The 14666-nt window shown below is 46.6% G+C and overlaps 1 protein-coding gene and 1 long non-coding RNA gene across 5 annotated transcripts in view; one reads left to right on the forward strand and one right to left on the reverse strand.

The window, feature by feature from the left end:
- The window catches only part of LOC134732068 (uncharacterized), an 82269-nt gene extending 68900 nt beyond the window's left edge, over positions 1–13369 (reverse strand). Inside the window, exons 1-2 of the long non-coding RNA XR_010114994.1 lie at positions 11953–13369; positions 6894–6996 (exon numbers count right to left, since the gene is read on the reverse strand). This is a non-coding gene — a long non-coding RNA (uncharacterized lncRNA). The remainder of the gene's footprint in view (positions 1–6893; positions 6997–11952) is intronic.
- The window catches only part of P2RX4 (purinergic receptor P2X 4), a 23493-nt gene continuing 22132 nt past the window's right edge, over positions 13306–14666 (forward strand). For 2 of the 4 annotated variants that reach the window (XM_063614699.1, XM_055237781.2), the window contains exon 1: positions 13362–13662. In XM_063614699.1, coding sequence (XP_063470769.1) covers positions 13529–13662 — 134 coding nt within the window. In that variant the 5' untranslated portion in view covers positions 13362–13528. Of the gene's footprint in view, positions 13663–14666 lie in introns of all 4 variants that reach the window. The other 2 variants (XM_055237780.2, XM_055237779.2) reach the window with 2 other exon arrangements.

Below are 14666 nucleotides of genomic sequence, written 5' to 3' on the forward strand. Positions count from 1 at the left end.
ATTCTCCTGCCTCAGCCCCCCAAGTAACTGGGATTACCGGTGTGCACCACCACATGCAGATAATTTTTGTATTTTGGTAGAGATGGGGTTTCGCCATGTTGGCCAGTCTGTTCTCGGACTCCTGGCCTCAAGAAATCTGCCCTCCTCAGCCTCCCAAAGTGCTGGGACTACAGGCATGAGCCACTGCGCCCTGCCAAATGGCAGATTTTGTCCAAATGGAAGGCTAAGGCTGACCCTAAGGCTAACCCTAACCTTAGCCCTAATGCTAACCCTAATTGGGTTAGGGTAAAATGACTAAAGGCAAGAGATGAGCATTCTGGGTATTTCTCAGGGCAGGAAAGAAGCAACTTTTATCCTCCACTGACCCAAAGAAATTGATTGTACTTTGTCCCCCACTTCCCACTCAATTTCCTACTTTGATGCCCATTCCCCCTCCCCTTGTCCATCCCAAGCTTCACTCTGGAGACAGTAGCTAAACCTGTGCTAGTTAAACTTGACCCAGATCTGTTAGAAAAGAAGGGGCTATTGCAAGAAACAGGGCGGCTTCAAAGAAAGCCAAAAGAAACTAACTGTACTGAGTCACCCCACTTCCCTCTCAATTTCCTATTGCCCAGAGAATGGAACTCATGAGATGGAAAAACGAGAAAAAGGGAAGCAAGTGAAGAAAGGGACAGGGCGCTACTCTCCACAAACACTTCCTGTTGGCTGTGCTGACATCACGGCACGCCATGTATCTCATGACTTGGGGTGTAGCTCACACACCTAATGCCTTAGACAACAAGACCGAAAATCCGTCTCAGAAAAAATAAATAAATAATAATAATTAGGAAAATCTCAACAGAAAGTTTTGTGATTCTTATGTGGACTTAAAGGTTATTCTTATCAACCTGTAAAACAACTAAAACACAAAATGTTATAACACGTTGATAGTTTTGGAGTCTGAGGAGTCCTGCTTTCCTTCCTTCCCTCTTAGCGACCAACTATTATCTTTTTTTATTATTATTTTTTATTTTTAGATGGAGTCTCGCTCTGTTGCCCAGGCTGCAGTACAGCAGCACAATCTCGGCTCACTGCAACCTCCGCCTCCTGGGTTCAAGCAATTCTCCTGCCTCAGCTTCCTGAGTAGCTGGGATTACAGGCACCCACCACCATTCCCAGCTTATTTTTGTATTTTTAGTAGAGATAGGGTTTCACCACGTTGGTCAGGCTGGTCTTGAACTCCTGACCTCGTGATCCACCCACCTCAGCCTCCCAAAGTTCTGGTATTACAGGCGTGAGCCACCGTGCCTGGCTATCTTTTTTTAAATTATTTTTTAGAGACATAGTCTCACCATGTTGCCCAGACTGGCTTTGAACTCCTGGGCTCAAGCCTCCTGAGTAGCTGGGACTATAGGCTATCAACTATTATCTTATAGAGGATAAAGGGAGGCATAATGAACCAGAAAAAATTGCAAGGAGACCTCCAGAATGTTTTATCAGACACAAATGAGTTTGAGCTTTTACTCGACTGTAAAATGGGATTCTGAGTATCACTCACGTGAAGGTGGTTTTCAAAAGATAAAATGCTGTTCAGAGCCAAAGAAATGTGCATTCTTGTGTCAGATTTAGATCCGCTGGAGAATGCTTATTTAGCTAATAAGCCAATAGTTGTTGAGGGATGGGAAAGACTCAGCACTGTGTGTTTCAGAAAACCTGTCTTCACCAGGGAAAAAAGCAGATGGGTCTTCACAACGAGACAAGTTATATAAAAGGCACACTTTGTTATTTTGTTTTGATTCAAACTTTCAGGTAAGCTTGAAGATGTCTGATACAAGATCACAAGAAATGTAGTTTTCTATTTTTTTCATACCTTAAAAAGAAATTCCCCACAGCTTTTGTTTTGTTTTTGAGACACAGTCTCACTCTGTCACCCACAGCAAGTGCAGTAGCGCGATCTCAGCTCACTGCAACCTGTCTCCTGGGTTCAAGCAATTCTCTTGTCTCAGCCTCCCAAGCAGCTGGGATTACAGGTGCCCACCACCACACCTGGCGAATTTTTGTATTTTTAGTATAGATGGGGTTTCACCATATTGGTCAGGCTGGTCTCAAACTCCTGATCTCAGGTGATCCACCCACCTTAGCCTCCCAAAATGCTGGGATTACAGGTGTGAGCCACTATGCCCGGCTGGTTTGGTTTTTTTTGAAACAGGGTCTTGCTCTGTCACCCAGGCTGGAGTGCAGTGGTATGATCTTAGCTCTCCGCCTCGTGGGCTCAAGGGATCCTCCCACCTCAGACTCCTGAGTAGCTGGAACTACAGACATGTGCCACCATGCCTGGCTAATTTTTTGTACTTTTTATAGGGATGGGGTCTTGCCATGTTGCCCAGGCTGGTCTTGAACTCTTGGACTCAAGGGATCTGCCTGCCTTGGCCTCCCAAAGTGCTGGGATTACAGATGTAAGCCACTGTGCCCGACCAGAAATATGGTTTTGGAAGCCACATTTCCTGGAAAGCCTCCGTGCTTCTTGCAATAGCCCCTTTTTTTCTAACGGATCTGTTTCAAGGTTCTTTGTTTCCTTGGTTCCCCGACGCCTGGCCCCGCCGCCCCACCGCCCCGTAAAACTGTCTTTCAAGGAAGGTTCGAGTTTAACTAGTACAGGTTTAGCCATTCTCTCCAGAGTGAAGCCTGGTATGGACAAGGGAAGGAAGAGAGGGTGTCATGGCTTGTAGAGTTCTGGCCTGAATACAACCTGTCATCAGTCTTCCTGAAGTCCATTGACTTAATCCTTCTGAAGGTGACCGACTCATCCTGTTTGGCCTTGACCTTCCCAGTTTTAGCAGAGAGAAAGTCCCTTGTCCAGGAAACCTCTCTGTCCCAGGCAAATCAGAGGGCTGATCAGCCAAGGACTTACCTTCCTTGCTTCCATCTGTAACAGATACAAATACATAGCTTGAGTGGGATTGAAATTACTGTAAGCTTTTTTTTTTTTTTTTTTTTTGAGACAGAGTCTCGCTCTATCGCCCAGGCTGGAGTACAGTGGCACAATCTCGGCTCACCGCAGCTTCCGCCTCCTGGGTTCAAGCAATTCTCCTGCCTCAGCTTCCCAAGTAGCTGGGACTACAGGTACGTGCCACCACGCCTGGCTAATTTTTTGTATTTTTAGTAGAGACGGGGTTTCACTGTGTTAGCCAGGATGGTCTCAATCTCCTGATCTCATAATCCACCCGTCTCTGCCTCCCAAAGTGCTGGGATTACAGGCTTTTTTTTTTTTTTTTTTTTGAGCCGAAGTCTCCCTCTGTTGGTGTAGTGGTGTGATCTCGGCTCACTGCAACCTCTGCCTCACGGGTTCAAGCAATTCTCCTACCTCAGCCTCCTGAGTAGCTGGGACTACAGGTGCGTGCCACCATGCCTGGCTAATTTTTCTATTTTTAGTAGAGATAGGGTTTCACTATATTGGCCAGACTGGTCTCGAACTCCTGACCTCGTGATCTGCCCACCTCGGCCTCCCAAAGCGTTGGGATTACAGGCGTGAGCCGCTGCGCCCAGCCTAATCTAGCACTTTAAAGACAAATACTAGGGAAGAAAAGAGATTGATTCAAAGAATCATTCCGGTCAGGCATGGTGGCTCACACCTGTAATCCCAACACTTTGGGAGGCCAAGACAGGAGGTTTGCTTGAGCCCAGGAATCAAGACCAGGCTGGGTAACACAGTGAAACTCCATCTCTATAAAAAAAAAAAAAAAAAGATGAAGCAAGATGCTTCTCTTCTTTTTTTTTTTTTTTTTGAGACGGAGTCTCGCTCTGTCGCCCAGGCTGGAGTGCAGCGGCGCGATCTCGGCTCACTGCAAGCTCTGCCTCCCGGGTTCAAGCGATTCTCCTGCCTCAGCCTCCAAAGTAGCTGGGACTAGAGGTGCCCGCCACCACACCCAGCTAATTTTTGTATTTTTAGTAGAGATGGGGTTTCACCATGTTGGCCAGGCTGGTCTCGATCTCTTGACCTCGTGATCGGCCCACCTTGGCCTCCCAAAGTGCTGGGATTACAGGTGTGACCCACCGTGCCCAGCCTTCTCTTAAGTAATCAACTTCAGAGTAGACATTTTTAAAAATGCAGATAAGTATGCAGAGCAAAAATCATCTATAGTTTTACCCTTCCCAGAAAAAACAGTTAAGATTTTAATTTATAATCTGCCACACTTTTTTCTATAAACACAAAAATTTGAAGACCAGTACACATATTGCCCTGTAATCTTTTCTCATTTAATTATCTCTAATATCTTTCCACATCATACTATTATTTTATTTTATTTTTATTTTTTTATTTATTTTATTTTATTTTATTTTATTTTATTTTATTTTATTTGTCTTGAGATGGAGCCTCGTTCAGCCAGGCACGGTGGCTCACACCTATAATCACAGCACTTTGGGAGGCCGAGGCAGGTGGATCACCTGAGGTCTGGAGTTCGAGACCAGCCTGGCCAACATGGGGAAACCCCATCTCTACTAAAAATACAAAAAATTAGCCAGGCGTGGTGGTGGGCACCTATAATCCCAGCTACTTGGGAGGCTGAGGCAGGAGAATTGCTTGAACCCAGGAGATGGAGGTTGCAGTGAGCCAAGATGACGCCATTGCACTCCAGCCTGGGGGACAGAGCAAGACTCTATCTCCAAAAAAATAAATAAATAAAAAATAAAAAAGCTTTTCAATAGTTTTGCCTTGCTGGACTCACTGGCTCATGTCTGTAATCCCAGCACTTTGGGAAGCACAGCTGGGAGAATTGCTTGAGACCAGGAGTTTGACATCAGCCTGGGCAACATAGTGAGACCCCATTTCTATTTTTTTTTTTTTTTAAGAATTTTAAAAAATGGGCCGGGCACAGTGGCTCACGCCTGTAATCCTAGCACTTTGGGAGGCCCAGGTGGGCAGATCACCTGAGGTTGGGAGTTCGAGACCAGCCTGACCAACATGGAGAAACCCCATCTCTACTAAAAATACAAAATTAGCTGAGCATGGTGGTGCATGCCTGTAATGCCAGCTACTTGGGAGGCTGAGGCAGGAGGATTGCCTGAACCCAGGAGTTGCGGTGAGCCAAGATTGCACCATTGCACTCCAGCCTGGGCAACAAGAGCGAAATTCCATCTCAAAAAAAAAAAAAAGTTAAAAAAAAGTTAAAAACTAAAAAAAAATCATAAATGTTATACATTTTCAACTAACTAAAACAAATATAAAATATATAGATTTTATATTATTTCCATTCTATGTATTACAATTTTTTCTTTGTGGCACAGTGACATGAAATTTCATTGTGAAATTAAAAAAGAAACAAACAAAAATTTGCTGTGAAAATCACATACCGGATTGATGAATTTGGGGCTGCCTGCTGTTTTCAGCAGTATCAGACAATTCCCCCACACTGCCTCTTGCAGTCACAGGTTATTCCCCATCCACCTTTTATTCTATGCTGCCTATCAAAGGGTATGATCTCTGAGGTCTTTTACAGCCTAGAGACCGAATGTCAAGTGTACTAAGATGTCACGATCCAGGTATTAGAATAGGTCCAGCTCATCTGCAGGAATATCATCCTTCCCCTTCTCCTCAGTTTCAACAACCTGTAATTCCTCCCACCCACTGAATGGGAGGAAACATCTATAGATCATATATCTGATATGGAATTTGTATCTAGAATATATAAAGAAGTCTTACACTTTAAAGCCATAATACAAGTGGCCGGCATGGTGGCTCATGCCTGTAATCCCAGCAATTTGGGAGGCCGAGGTGGGCAGATCACCTGAGGTCAGGAGTTCGAGACCAGCCTGATCAACAGGGTGAAACCCCGTCTTTACTAAAAATACAAAAATTAGCAGGGCATGGTGGTGGGTGCCTGAAATCCCAGCTACTTGGGAGGTTGAGGCAGGAGAATTGCTTGAACCTGGGAGGCGGAGGTTGCAGTGAGCTGAGATCCTGCCACTGCACACCAGCCTGGGCAACAGAGACAGACCCTGTGTCAAAAAAACAAAAAGGACATTGGGTCTGATGGGGTTGAGAGGATTATCTGTGATCAACATATGGCCTGTTAGATAAGAGTCAGGGTTTTTCTGTTCTGTTTTTTTTGCTTTTTGGTTTTTTTTTTTGTTCCACAATAGATTCAGTCTCAAGGACTACCCGGAGAAAGCAACAGCAAAATTATAAAATAATTTATTCCTCACTTCTGCTATCAACTTGTTCTTTATTTAGACGTTCTGTTTCTGGAAGTATGTATAATTATACTGTGTGCCACACGTATCTGTCATTCTGTTATACAATGACGTATTTCACAATGTCTATGTGCCAGATAAGCGAGTCTTACATCTTTAAGTGCCTAAACATTTAATTTAAACATTTTTTCATTGTAGATTCTCCTGAACAAATGACACTGTCTCTTCTGACTGGCCTTTTGTGGCTCAAGGCCATTGTGACAAATGTTAGTCTTACATAACTATAACCAAATGACACCCTAAGGCACACTGAGGTCTCTAAACTAAATGGCCCCAGACTGATGAGTTTTTTGGAGTTCTTGGCTCTGCTTTTTATAGAAACATTTCTTTTTTTATGGGCTATTTGTGTATCGCTGCTCTTAGTATTGGTGGCCTTGGGCAATGAGTCCCATCTCTTTCTAATTTGCTGCATTCAAACAAATGTTTGTTTTACCACCTATGTTACTGGTGACATAATACATTTTTCATCTGTTAGATCCTAGGGCCATAGCCATAGTCTTTTTAATTCCAAGTTTCAGAAGCCTACTAGGTTAAGTAAAAAATTAATGTTTATTATAAGATTATGGGGGTATCGCAAAGGTAAAGATGAATGGGGGGAAGGGGCAGAACCAAGAAGTGGAAGCTCAGCAGAAACCAGAGGCCATTCTCTTTGTCTCTCTCACCTCTGTGCATCTTTGCCCAGCTGTTTCATACTTTTGCTTCTGCAGATTACTGTTCTCAGCTCCTCCATGCATACGATGGTTATGTCAAATCAGTTCCAGTCATCTGCAGAGAAGAAAGAGTTGTCACTATCCCAATGCCAAAGCCAGAGGAGAGACTGGCCCGGTTGGGTCAGTTTCCCACCTGTGGTCCAGTCAGCTGTGGCCAGGAGGATAAGGTCACATAGTATAAAAACAGCTGCTGCACCACCTCTGCGAGAAATGACAGCCTAGAGAAAGCAGGTACTGATGAACTCGCTTCACCAGCAACAAAGGAACCAGAAAATTGAAACTGCTCCAATCGCATCTGAACTAAAAGGAGGCCGGGCGCGGTGGCTCACGACTGTAATCCCACGCTTTGGGAGGCCGAGGCAGATGGATCGCTTGAACTCAGGAGTTCAAGACCAGCCTGGGCAACCTGGTGAAACCCCATCTCTACCAAAAATACAAAAAATTAGCTGGGCATGGTGGCACGTGCATGTAGTCTTAGCTACTTGGGAGGCTGAGGTGGGAGGATTGCTCGAACCCAGGAGGCGGAGGTTGCACTGAGCCGAGATCACGCCATTGCATTCCAGTCTGGGTGACACAGTGAAACCCTGTCTCAAAAAGAAAAAAAAAAAAAAGGTAAGCTTGGTGTGATGGCCTGAGATGCTCCCCTATGAGGAAGGAATATGACGTCTGGCCCCATGGATTCGTGGTATATACTTTGCTTTTCTTGAGACCTTGATTGTTTACTCCCTGTTTATTGGAATTATTACTGAGACATAACTCACATACCATAAAATTTACTCTTTTTAAATGTACAATTCAGTGGCTTTTAGTATATTCACAGGTTCCGCAACTATCACCACTTTCTTTTCCAGCACATTTTCATCACCCTAAATGGAAACCTTGTATTCATTAGCAGTCACTTTCCATCCTTTCTTTCCCCCAGCCCCTGGCAACCACTAATCTACTTTCAGTTTTGTTTTGAGACGGAGTTTTGCCCTTGTCGCCCAGGCTGGAGTGCAATGGCACGATCTCAGCTCACCACAACCTCCGCCTCCCAGGTTCAAGCAATTTTCCTGCCTCAGCCTCCAGAGTAGCTGGGATTACAGGCGTGCACCACCATTCCCAGCTAATTTTGTATTTTTAGTAGAGATGGGGTTTCTCCATGTTGGTCGGGCTGGTCTCAAACTCCTGATATCAGGTGATCTGCCCGCCTCAGCCTCCCAAAGTGCTGGGATTACAGGCGTGAGCCACCACACCGGGCCTCTACTTTCAGTTTCTATGGATTTGCCTATTCCAGACATTTCCTGTACACAGAATCATAGAATAAGTGCCCTGTCGCATCTGGCTCCTCTCACTCAGCGTGGTGTTTTCAAGGGTCATCTGTGGTGTGGCGTGTGTCAGCGCTTCCTTCCTTTCTGTGACTGAATCATATTCCATTGTATGGATGGACCACATTGTGTTTATGTGTTCATTAGTCGACGGACATTTAGGTTGTTTCCCCTTTTTGGCCATTATGAATGCTGCTATGAATACTCATGTACAAGTTTTCGCATGAACATTTTTTTTTTCAGAGCAGGGGTGGAAGTTTATTTGAAATGCCTTAGACCAGGAAAGGAAGCTGCACTTGGAAGAGACCCAAGTGGGCATGGGAAGGTTAAAGAGACAAAGTCAAATGCCGAACATTTCTTTTTTTTTTTTTTTTTCTTGAGACAGAGTCTCACTCTGTCACCGAGGCTGGAGTGCAATGGTGCGATCTCGGCTCACTGCAACCTCCACCTCCCAGGTTCAAGTGATTCTCTTGCGTCAGCCTCCTGGGTGGCTGATTACAGGGATTACAAGCGTGCACCACCATGCCTGGCTAATTTTTGTATTTTCAGTAGAGATGGGGTTTCTTCATGTTGCCCAGCCTGGTTTCGAACTCCTGGCCTCAAGTGATCCACCCACCTTGGCCTCCCAAAATGCTGGGATGACAGGCGTGAACCACTGAGCCCCGCCCAGAACATATATTTTTAATTCTCTGGGGAAATCCTAGAAAAGGAATATCTTGGTCCTACGGTAATTCCATGTTTAACATTTTGAGGAACTGCTGTTTTCCGAAGCAGCTGGACCATTTTACATTCCCACGAGTAATGTGTGAGGGTTCCAGTTTCTCCACATCATTGCCAGCTTTTTGATTGTCCATCTTTTTAATTATAACCATGCTAGTGGGGAGGAAATGGTATCTCACTGTGGCTTTGATTTGCATTTCCCTAACGATAATGATATCGAGCATCTTCTCATGTTCATTAATCTCATGTGTATATCTTCTTTGGAGAAATGTCTATTCAGATATGTTTGCCCATTTTTAAATAGGGTTGTCATTTTATTGGTGAGTTGTAAGAGTTCTTACAATATCTGAAATACTAGATCCTTAACAGATACAGGATATGTGAATATTTTTCTCATTCTGTGGGTTTTTCCCTTTCTTAATGGTAACTTTGAAGCACAAACTTTTCGGTTTTGACAAAGTAGTCCAATTTATCTATTTTTTTCTTTGGTTGCCTTGCTTTAGGCAACAAATTCTAAATCTAAAAAACCACTGCCTAATCCAAGGTCACAAAGATTTGCCCCTATGTTTTCATCAGAGAGATTTATAATTTTAGCTCTTATATTTGTGTCTTTGATCCATTTTTAATTTTCTCTCTTTCCTTATTAATTTATTTTTATTATTATTTTTTAAGACGGAGTCTCACTGTGTCACCCAGGGTGGAATGCGGTGGCACGATCTCAGCTCACTGCACCCTCCGCCTGCTGGGTTTAAGCAATTGTCCTACCTCACCCTCCCAAGTAGCTGGGATTATAGGCATGCGCTACCACACCTAGCTAGTTTTTGTATTTTTAGTAGAGATGGGGTTTCACCATGTTGGTCAGGCTGGTCTCAAACTCCCGAACTCAAGTGATCCACCTGCCTCCATCTCTCAAAGTGCTAGGATTATAGGTGTGAGCCACACCTAGCCAATTTATTTTTTTTTTTAATTTTATGTAGCTGGGACTACAGGTGTGTGCTACCATGCCCAGCTAATTTTGTACTTTTTGTAGAAGTACAAAAATTCACCATGTTGCCCAGGCTGGTCTGGAACTCCTGAGCTCAAGTGATCCACCCACCTCGGCCTCCCAAAGTGCTGGGATTACAGGCGTGAGCCACCGCGCCCGGCCTTCTTATTTATTTTTGAGACAGGGTCTCACTCTGTCACCCAGGCTGGAGTGCAGTGGCACAATTGCAGTTCACTGCAGCCTTGACCTCCTAAACTCAAGTGATCCTCCTGCCTCAGCCTCCCAAGTAGCTGGGACCACAGGCATGCACCAGCATGGCTGGCTAATTTTTAAAGTATTTATAGAGATGGGGGTCTCCCTATGTTGCCCAGGCTGGTCTCAAACTCCTGGGCTCTAGCAATCCTCCCAACTTAGTCTCTCAAAGTGCTGGGATTATAGGACTGGGCCACCATGTCTGGTCAATAAAGTTATTTTTTAAAAAGAGACAAACCAAGGGCAACAGTGTAAACAAAATAACTTTCTTTTCCAAATCATTTTTTAGGATCAGCTTCTTTGGTCAGGCCTAATGATGTTACCAACTAGTAATTTATGAAAACTTGCATTTCTACATTTTTCTTAACTGACCCCATGCCAAAACACAAGCAAACCATCTAAATTCAAGATTTGTAAGGTTGGGACTAACTCATTATTATAGGGTAAGTATGAATGAAGGCTGGAAATGTGTTTGGATTACTGCCATTATTTTTTACTTTTATTTTTTCTGAGATGGAGTTTCACTCTTGTCGCCCAGGCTGGAATGCAATGGCGTTATCTCAGCTCACCGCAACCTCCACCTCCCCGGTTCAAGCAATTCTCCTGCCTCAGCCTCCTGAGTAGCTGGGATTACAGGCATGCGCCACCACGCTCAGCAAATTTTTGTATTTTTAGTAGAGACGGGGTTTCTCCATGTTGGTCAGGCTGGTCTCGAACTCCCAATCTCAGGTGATCCACCCACCTCAGCCTGCCAAAGTGCTGGGATTAAAGGCGTGAGCCACCGTGCCTGCTGTTTTTTTGGGGGGGTTTTGCTTGTTTGTTTGTTTGTTTCCAGATGGAGTCTGTCACCGAGGCTGGAGTGCAGTGGCACAATTTCAGCTCACTACAACCTCTGCCTCCCAGGTTCAAGCAATTCTTCCTGCCTCAGCCTCCCGAGTAGCTGGGATTACAGGCACCTGCCACAACGCCCAGCTAAGTTTTTTATATTTTTAGTAGAGATGGGGTTTCACCATGTTGGCCAGGCTGGTCTCCAGCTCCTGGCCTCACATGATCATCCGCCTGCCTCGGCCTCCCAAAGTGCTGGAGTTATTGGTGTGAGCCACCGTACCCAGCCATGTTTTGATTCTTAAGGAAATGATTTTTAAGTCCCCTTCCAATGAGGATTTAGCAATGGAGTTTTCTTCTACAGATAATTTGAGGCTTCCCAATTGCACCAAGCTCCATTTGGGCAGAGACCTCACCTGTCTGTTCACTCCATATCCCTAGCATCAAGAAAAGTGCCAAGCCCACAACAGGCACTCAGTAAATTTCTGTCAAATGAACGAATAAAATACCACCAGCTTTTCCTGAGACCATTTTGGACCAAGGCTGGCATGGGCATCTCTGTTCCTCCCTCTTACTTAAGAATTCCATCTCTTAGAGGCAGATGCTGCCTGTTTTCTGCAAATTTTATTATTCACCTTTCTATATTTGGAAAAACAAGTTGGTGTGGCTTACTTAGGAATCTCACATCCAGGAAATGAACTAAAAATGTTGTATCAAAGATTATGCATAGGATCCACAAACTAAGAAGCAAGCAGATGAGAGCAGTTAGAGATATGGTAATATTTTCCGGAAGAAATGGTCCATGGATTAAAAATTATCATTATGATGAGTCTGCAGGAACATAGAAACCAAGTAGTGTGAATCAGAAAATGAAAAGCACAGCCATTGACTATGATACAAACCAAAACTTTATACCAATTACCTGCTGGAATTTATGCTGCATGAAGGCAGGATATTTTGCTTGTCCTGTTCACTGGACAGTACTTGGCATAAAGGATGTGCTTATGAATATTTTCTGGGAAACTAAATATAACATTCACCTATGAAAACACATCTGGGCCAGGCGCAGTGGCTCACACCTGTAATCCCAACACGTTGGGAGCCCGAGGCGGGTGGATCATGGGAGGTCAGGAGCTGGAGATCAGCCTGGCCAACATGGTGAAAACCTGTCTCTACTAAAAATACAAAAATTAGCTGGGCGTGGTGGCGGGCACTTGTAATCCCAGCTACTCAAGAGGCTGAGGCAGGAAAATTGCTTGAACTTGGGAGGCGGAGGTTACAGTGAGCCGAGATCGCGCCACCGCACTCCAGACTGGACAAGAGTGAAATTCCGTCTCAAAAAAAAAAAAAAAAGAAAAGAAAAAGAAAAAACGTATCTGAAGGGAATGAACAAATATACATGCAGAAAATTGTATTCATGGGGTAGAACGGTGGCTGTTTCCCCCACTTTCACTATTTTCTCTCCTAAAGTTGTGATTGCATTTTCTCAGTGGAAAGGATGACCACAGAATCATCTCCCCCGGGCGGCAACTAAGGAAGTATTTGAATTGGAGTGAGAATGTGACCAGGCTTCAAATCCAGGAGGGGCATTTTACAGGGCGTGTGGCTCTCACTCAGGGCTCACAGGACACCTGATATTTAAGCTGTTCCCCAAGAGGCTGAGGACAGCGCGGCCCCAGCTCCCCCAACCACAGCTGCCCAAGTTTAGGAGCCCGCACTCGTGAGTGATGGCTGCTCCGTATAGCCCCGGGGTCCTCTACGGAAGTCTCTGGCACCTATCAGGACCCCTAAGGGAGGTCGCTCGTTACCCCTCACTTGAACTCTGTCCCAAATGGGAGGTCACTCTCTCTTCGCGGACCCCATCTTCCCCGAAAGGGTCTCTTGTTCTCTCTAGCCCTCCTGAGAAGGTCATTACTCCCCAACTCGCCTTTTTTGTTGTTTTTTGGTTTCTGGTTTATTGAGGCAGGGTCTCGCTTCGTCTCCCAGAGTGGAGTGCAGTGGCGCGACGGCAGCCTCTACCTCCTGGGCTCAAGCGATCCTCTCACCTCAGCCTCCCTGGGACCACAGGCGAGCGCCACTACGCCCGCTTTTTTTTTTTTTTTTTTTTTTTTTTTGATAGAGACGAGGTCTCGCTATGTTGTCCAGGCTGGTCTCTAACTCAAGATCCTCTCACCTCTCTCACCTCGGCCTCCGAAAGTGCTGGGATGACAGGTGTGAGCCACCGCGCCCGGCCCCTCGCCCGCCTTTTGAAGGAGCCTTTCGTCCTCAAGGGCGAGGCCACTCCCTCCCCGCGAGTTCCATGCCCCCTAGAGGGTCATAGTTCCCTACGGGTAGGTGGCGCCCTCCCCCAGGCCCGGGGCCCCGACCGCCCGTGCCGCCTCCTTCCGGACCCTCCTCTGCGATAACGGCGCCGCGAGCAGGCCGGGCGGACTGGGCGGGGCTCCGAGAGGGGACTGGGGCCCAGACCCGCTAGGAGACGGGGAGCGGGCGGCGCGGCCATGGCTGGCTGCTGCGCCGCGCTGGCGGCCTTCCTGTTCGAGTACGACACGCCGCGCATCGTGCTCATCCGCAGCCGCAAAGTGGGGCTCATGAACCGCGCCGTGCAGCTGCTCATCCTGGCCTACGTCATCGGGTGAGCACCGGGCCGCGCGGGGGACGCGGCGTGGGGGCGCGGCGTTTGCTACCCTCGGGTCCGCGCCGTGCGGCGGCTCATCCTGGCCTCGGTCACCTGGGCGAGTCCGGGAGCGGCGAGCCGAGGCGGTGACACCTTCCCTGGGCCCCAGCCGCCGCGCCAGGGCCCCGGGGGCGGGAGGCTGCTTGCTGCTGTTTTAAAGCCACAGCCTGGGCCCGGCGCGGTGGCGCACGCCTGTAATCCCAGCACTTTGGGAGCCCGAGGTGGGACCATTGCCTGAGCCCAGGAGTTCGAAACCAGTTTGGGCAACATCGTGGGACCCCTTCTTTGCAAAAAATTAAAAATCAGCCGGGCCTGGTGGCGCGTGCCTGGGGTCCTAGCTACTTAGGAGGCTGAGGTGGGAGGATCGCCTGAGCCCAAGAGGCTGAGGTTGCAGTGAACTATGATCACACCACTTAACTCGAGCCTGGGAGACAGTCCGAGACCCGTCTTTTTACAAAATAAAGGCAAAGCCTAGCTAGGCCGTTACCCTCTCCTGCCTGACCCCGCATAGTGCCCCTTGGCTGTAGGGGCTTCGTCCTGAACGTCTCAATCTTCGCTCTCCACTTCCCATCTTGCTGATTTGCTGACAAAACCAAAGCTTGGAATTTCCGCTTGGTTCCTTCTGGGTCGGTGGCTTCTGGTCATTTCTTTTGATCACTATGCGGTGTCACTATGTGGTAGTAACGAGGTCAGTCTTCAAGAGTGTTTAAAGTTTGCTTCCTTTGTTTTGTGGGGTTGTGGAGCTTTTTGTGGTACCTGCCCTAGCCTAGTCAGTCATTCCCCATGCTGCCCCCTTAGGCTAGAGATGCCCTGCCGCCCTCAGGCCTCGCTGAATGTGCCATTGTACTTGAAGGCACCTGTTACTTTTTTTTTTTTTTTTTTGAGACGGAGTTTCTCTCTTGTCGCCCGGGCTGAAGTGCAAAGGCACGATCTCGGCTCACTGCAACCTCTGCCTCCCGGGT

The sequence above is a fragment of the Symphalangus syndactylus genome, chromosome 13 (assembly GCF_028878055.3).
Source record: "Symphalangus syndactylus isolate Jambi chromosome 13, NHGRI_mSymSyn1-v2.1_pri, whole genome shotgun sequence".
NCBI lineage: Eukaryota > Metazoa > Chordata > Mammalia > Primates > Hylobatidae > Symphalangus > Symphalangus syndactylus.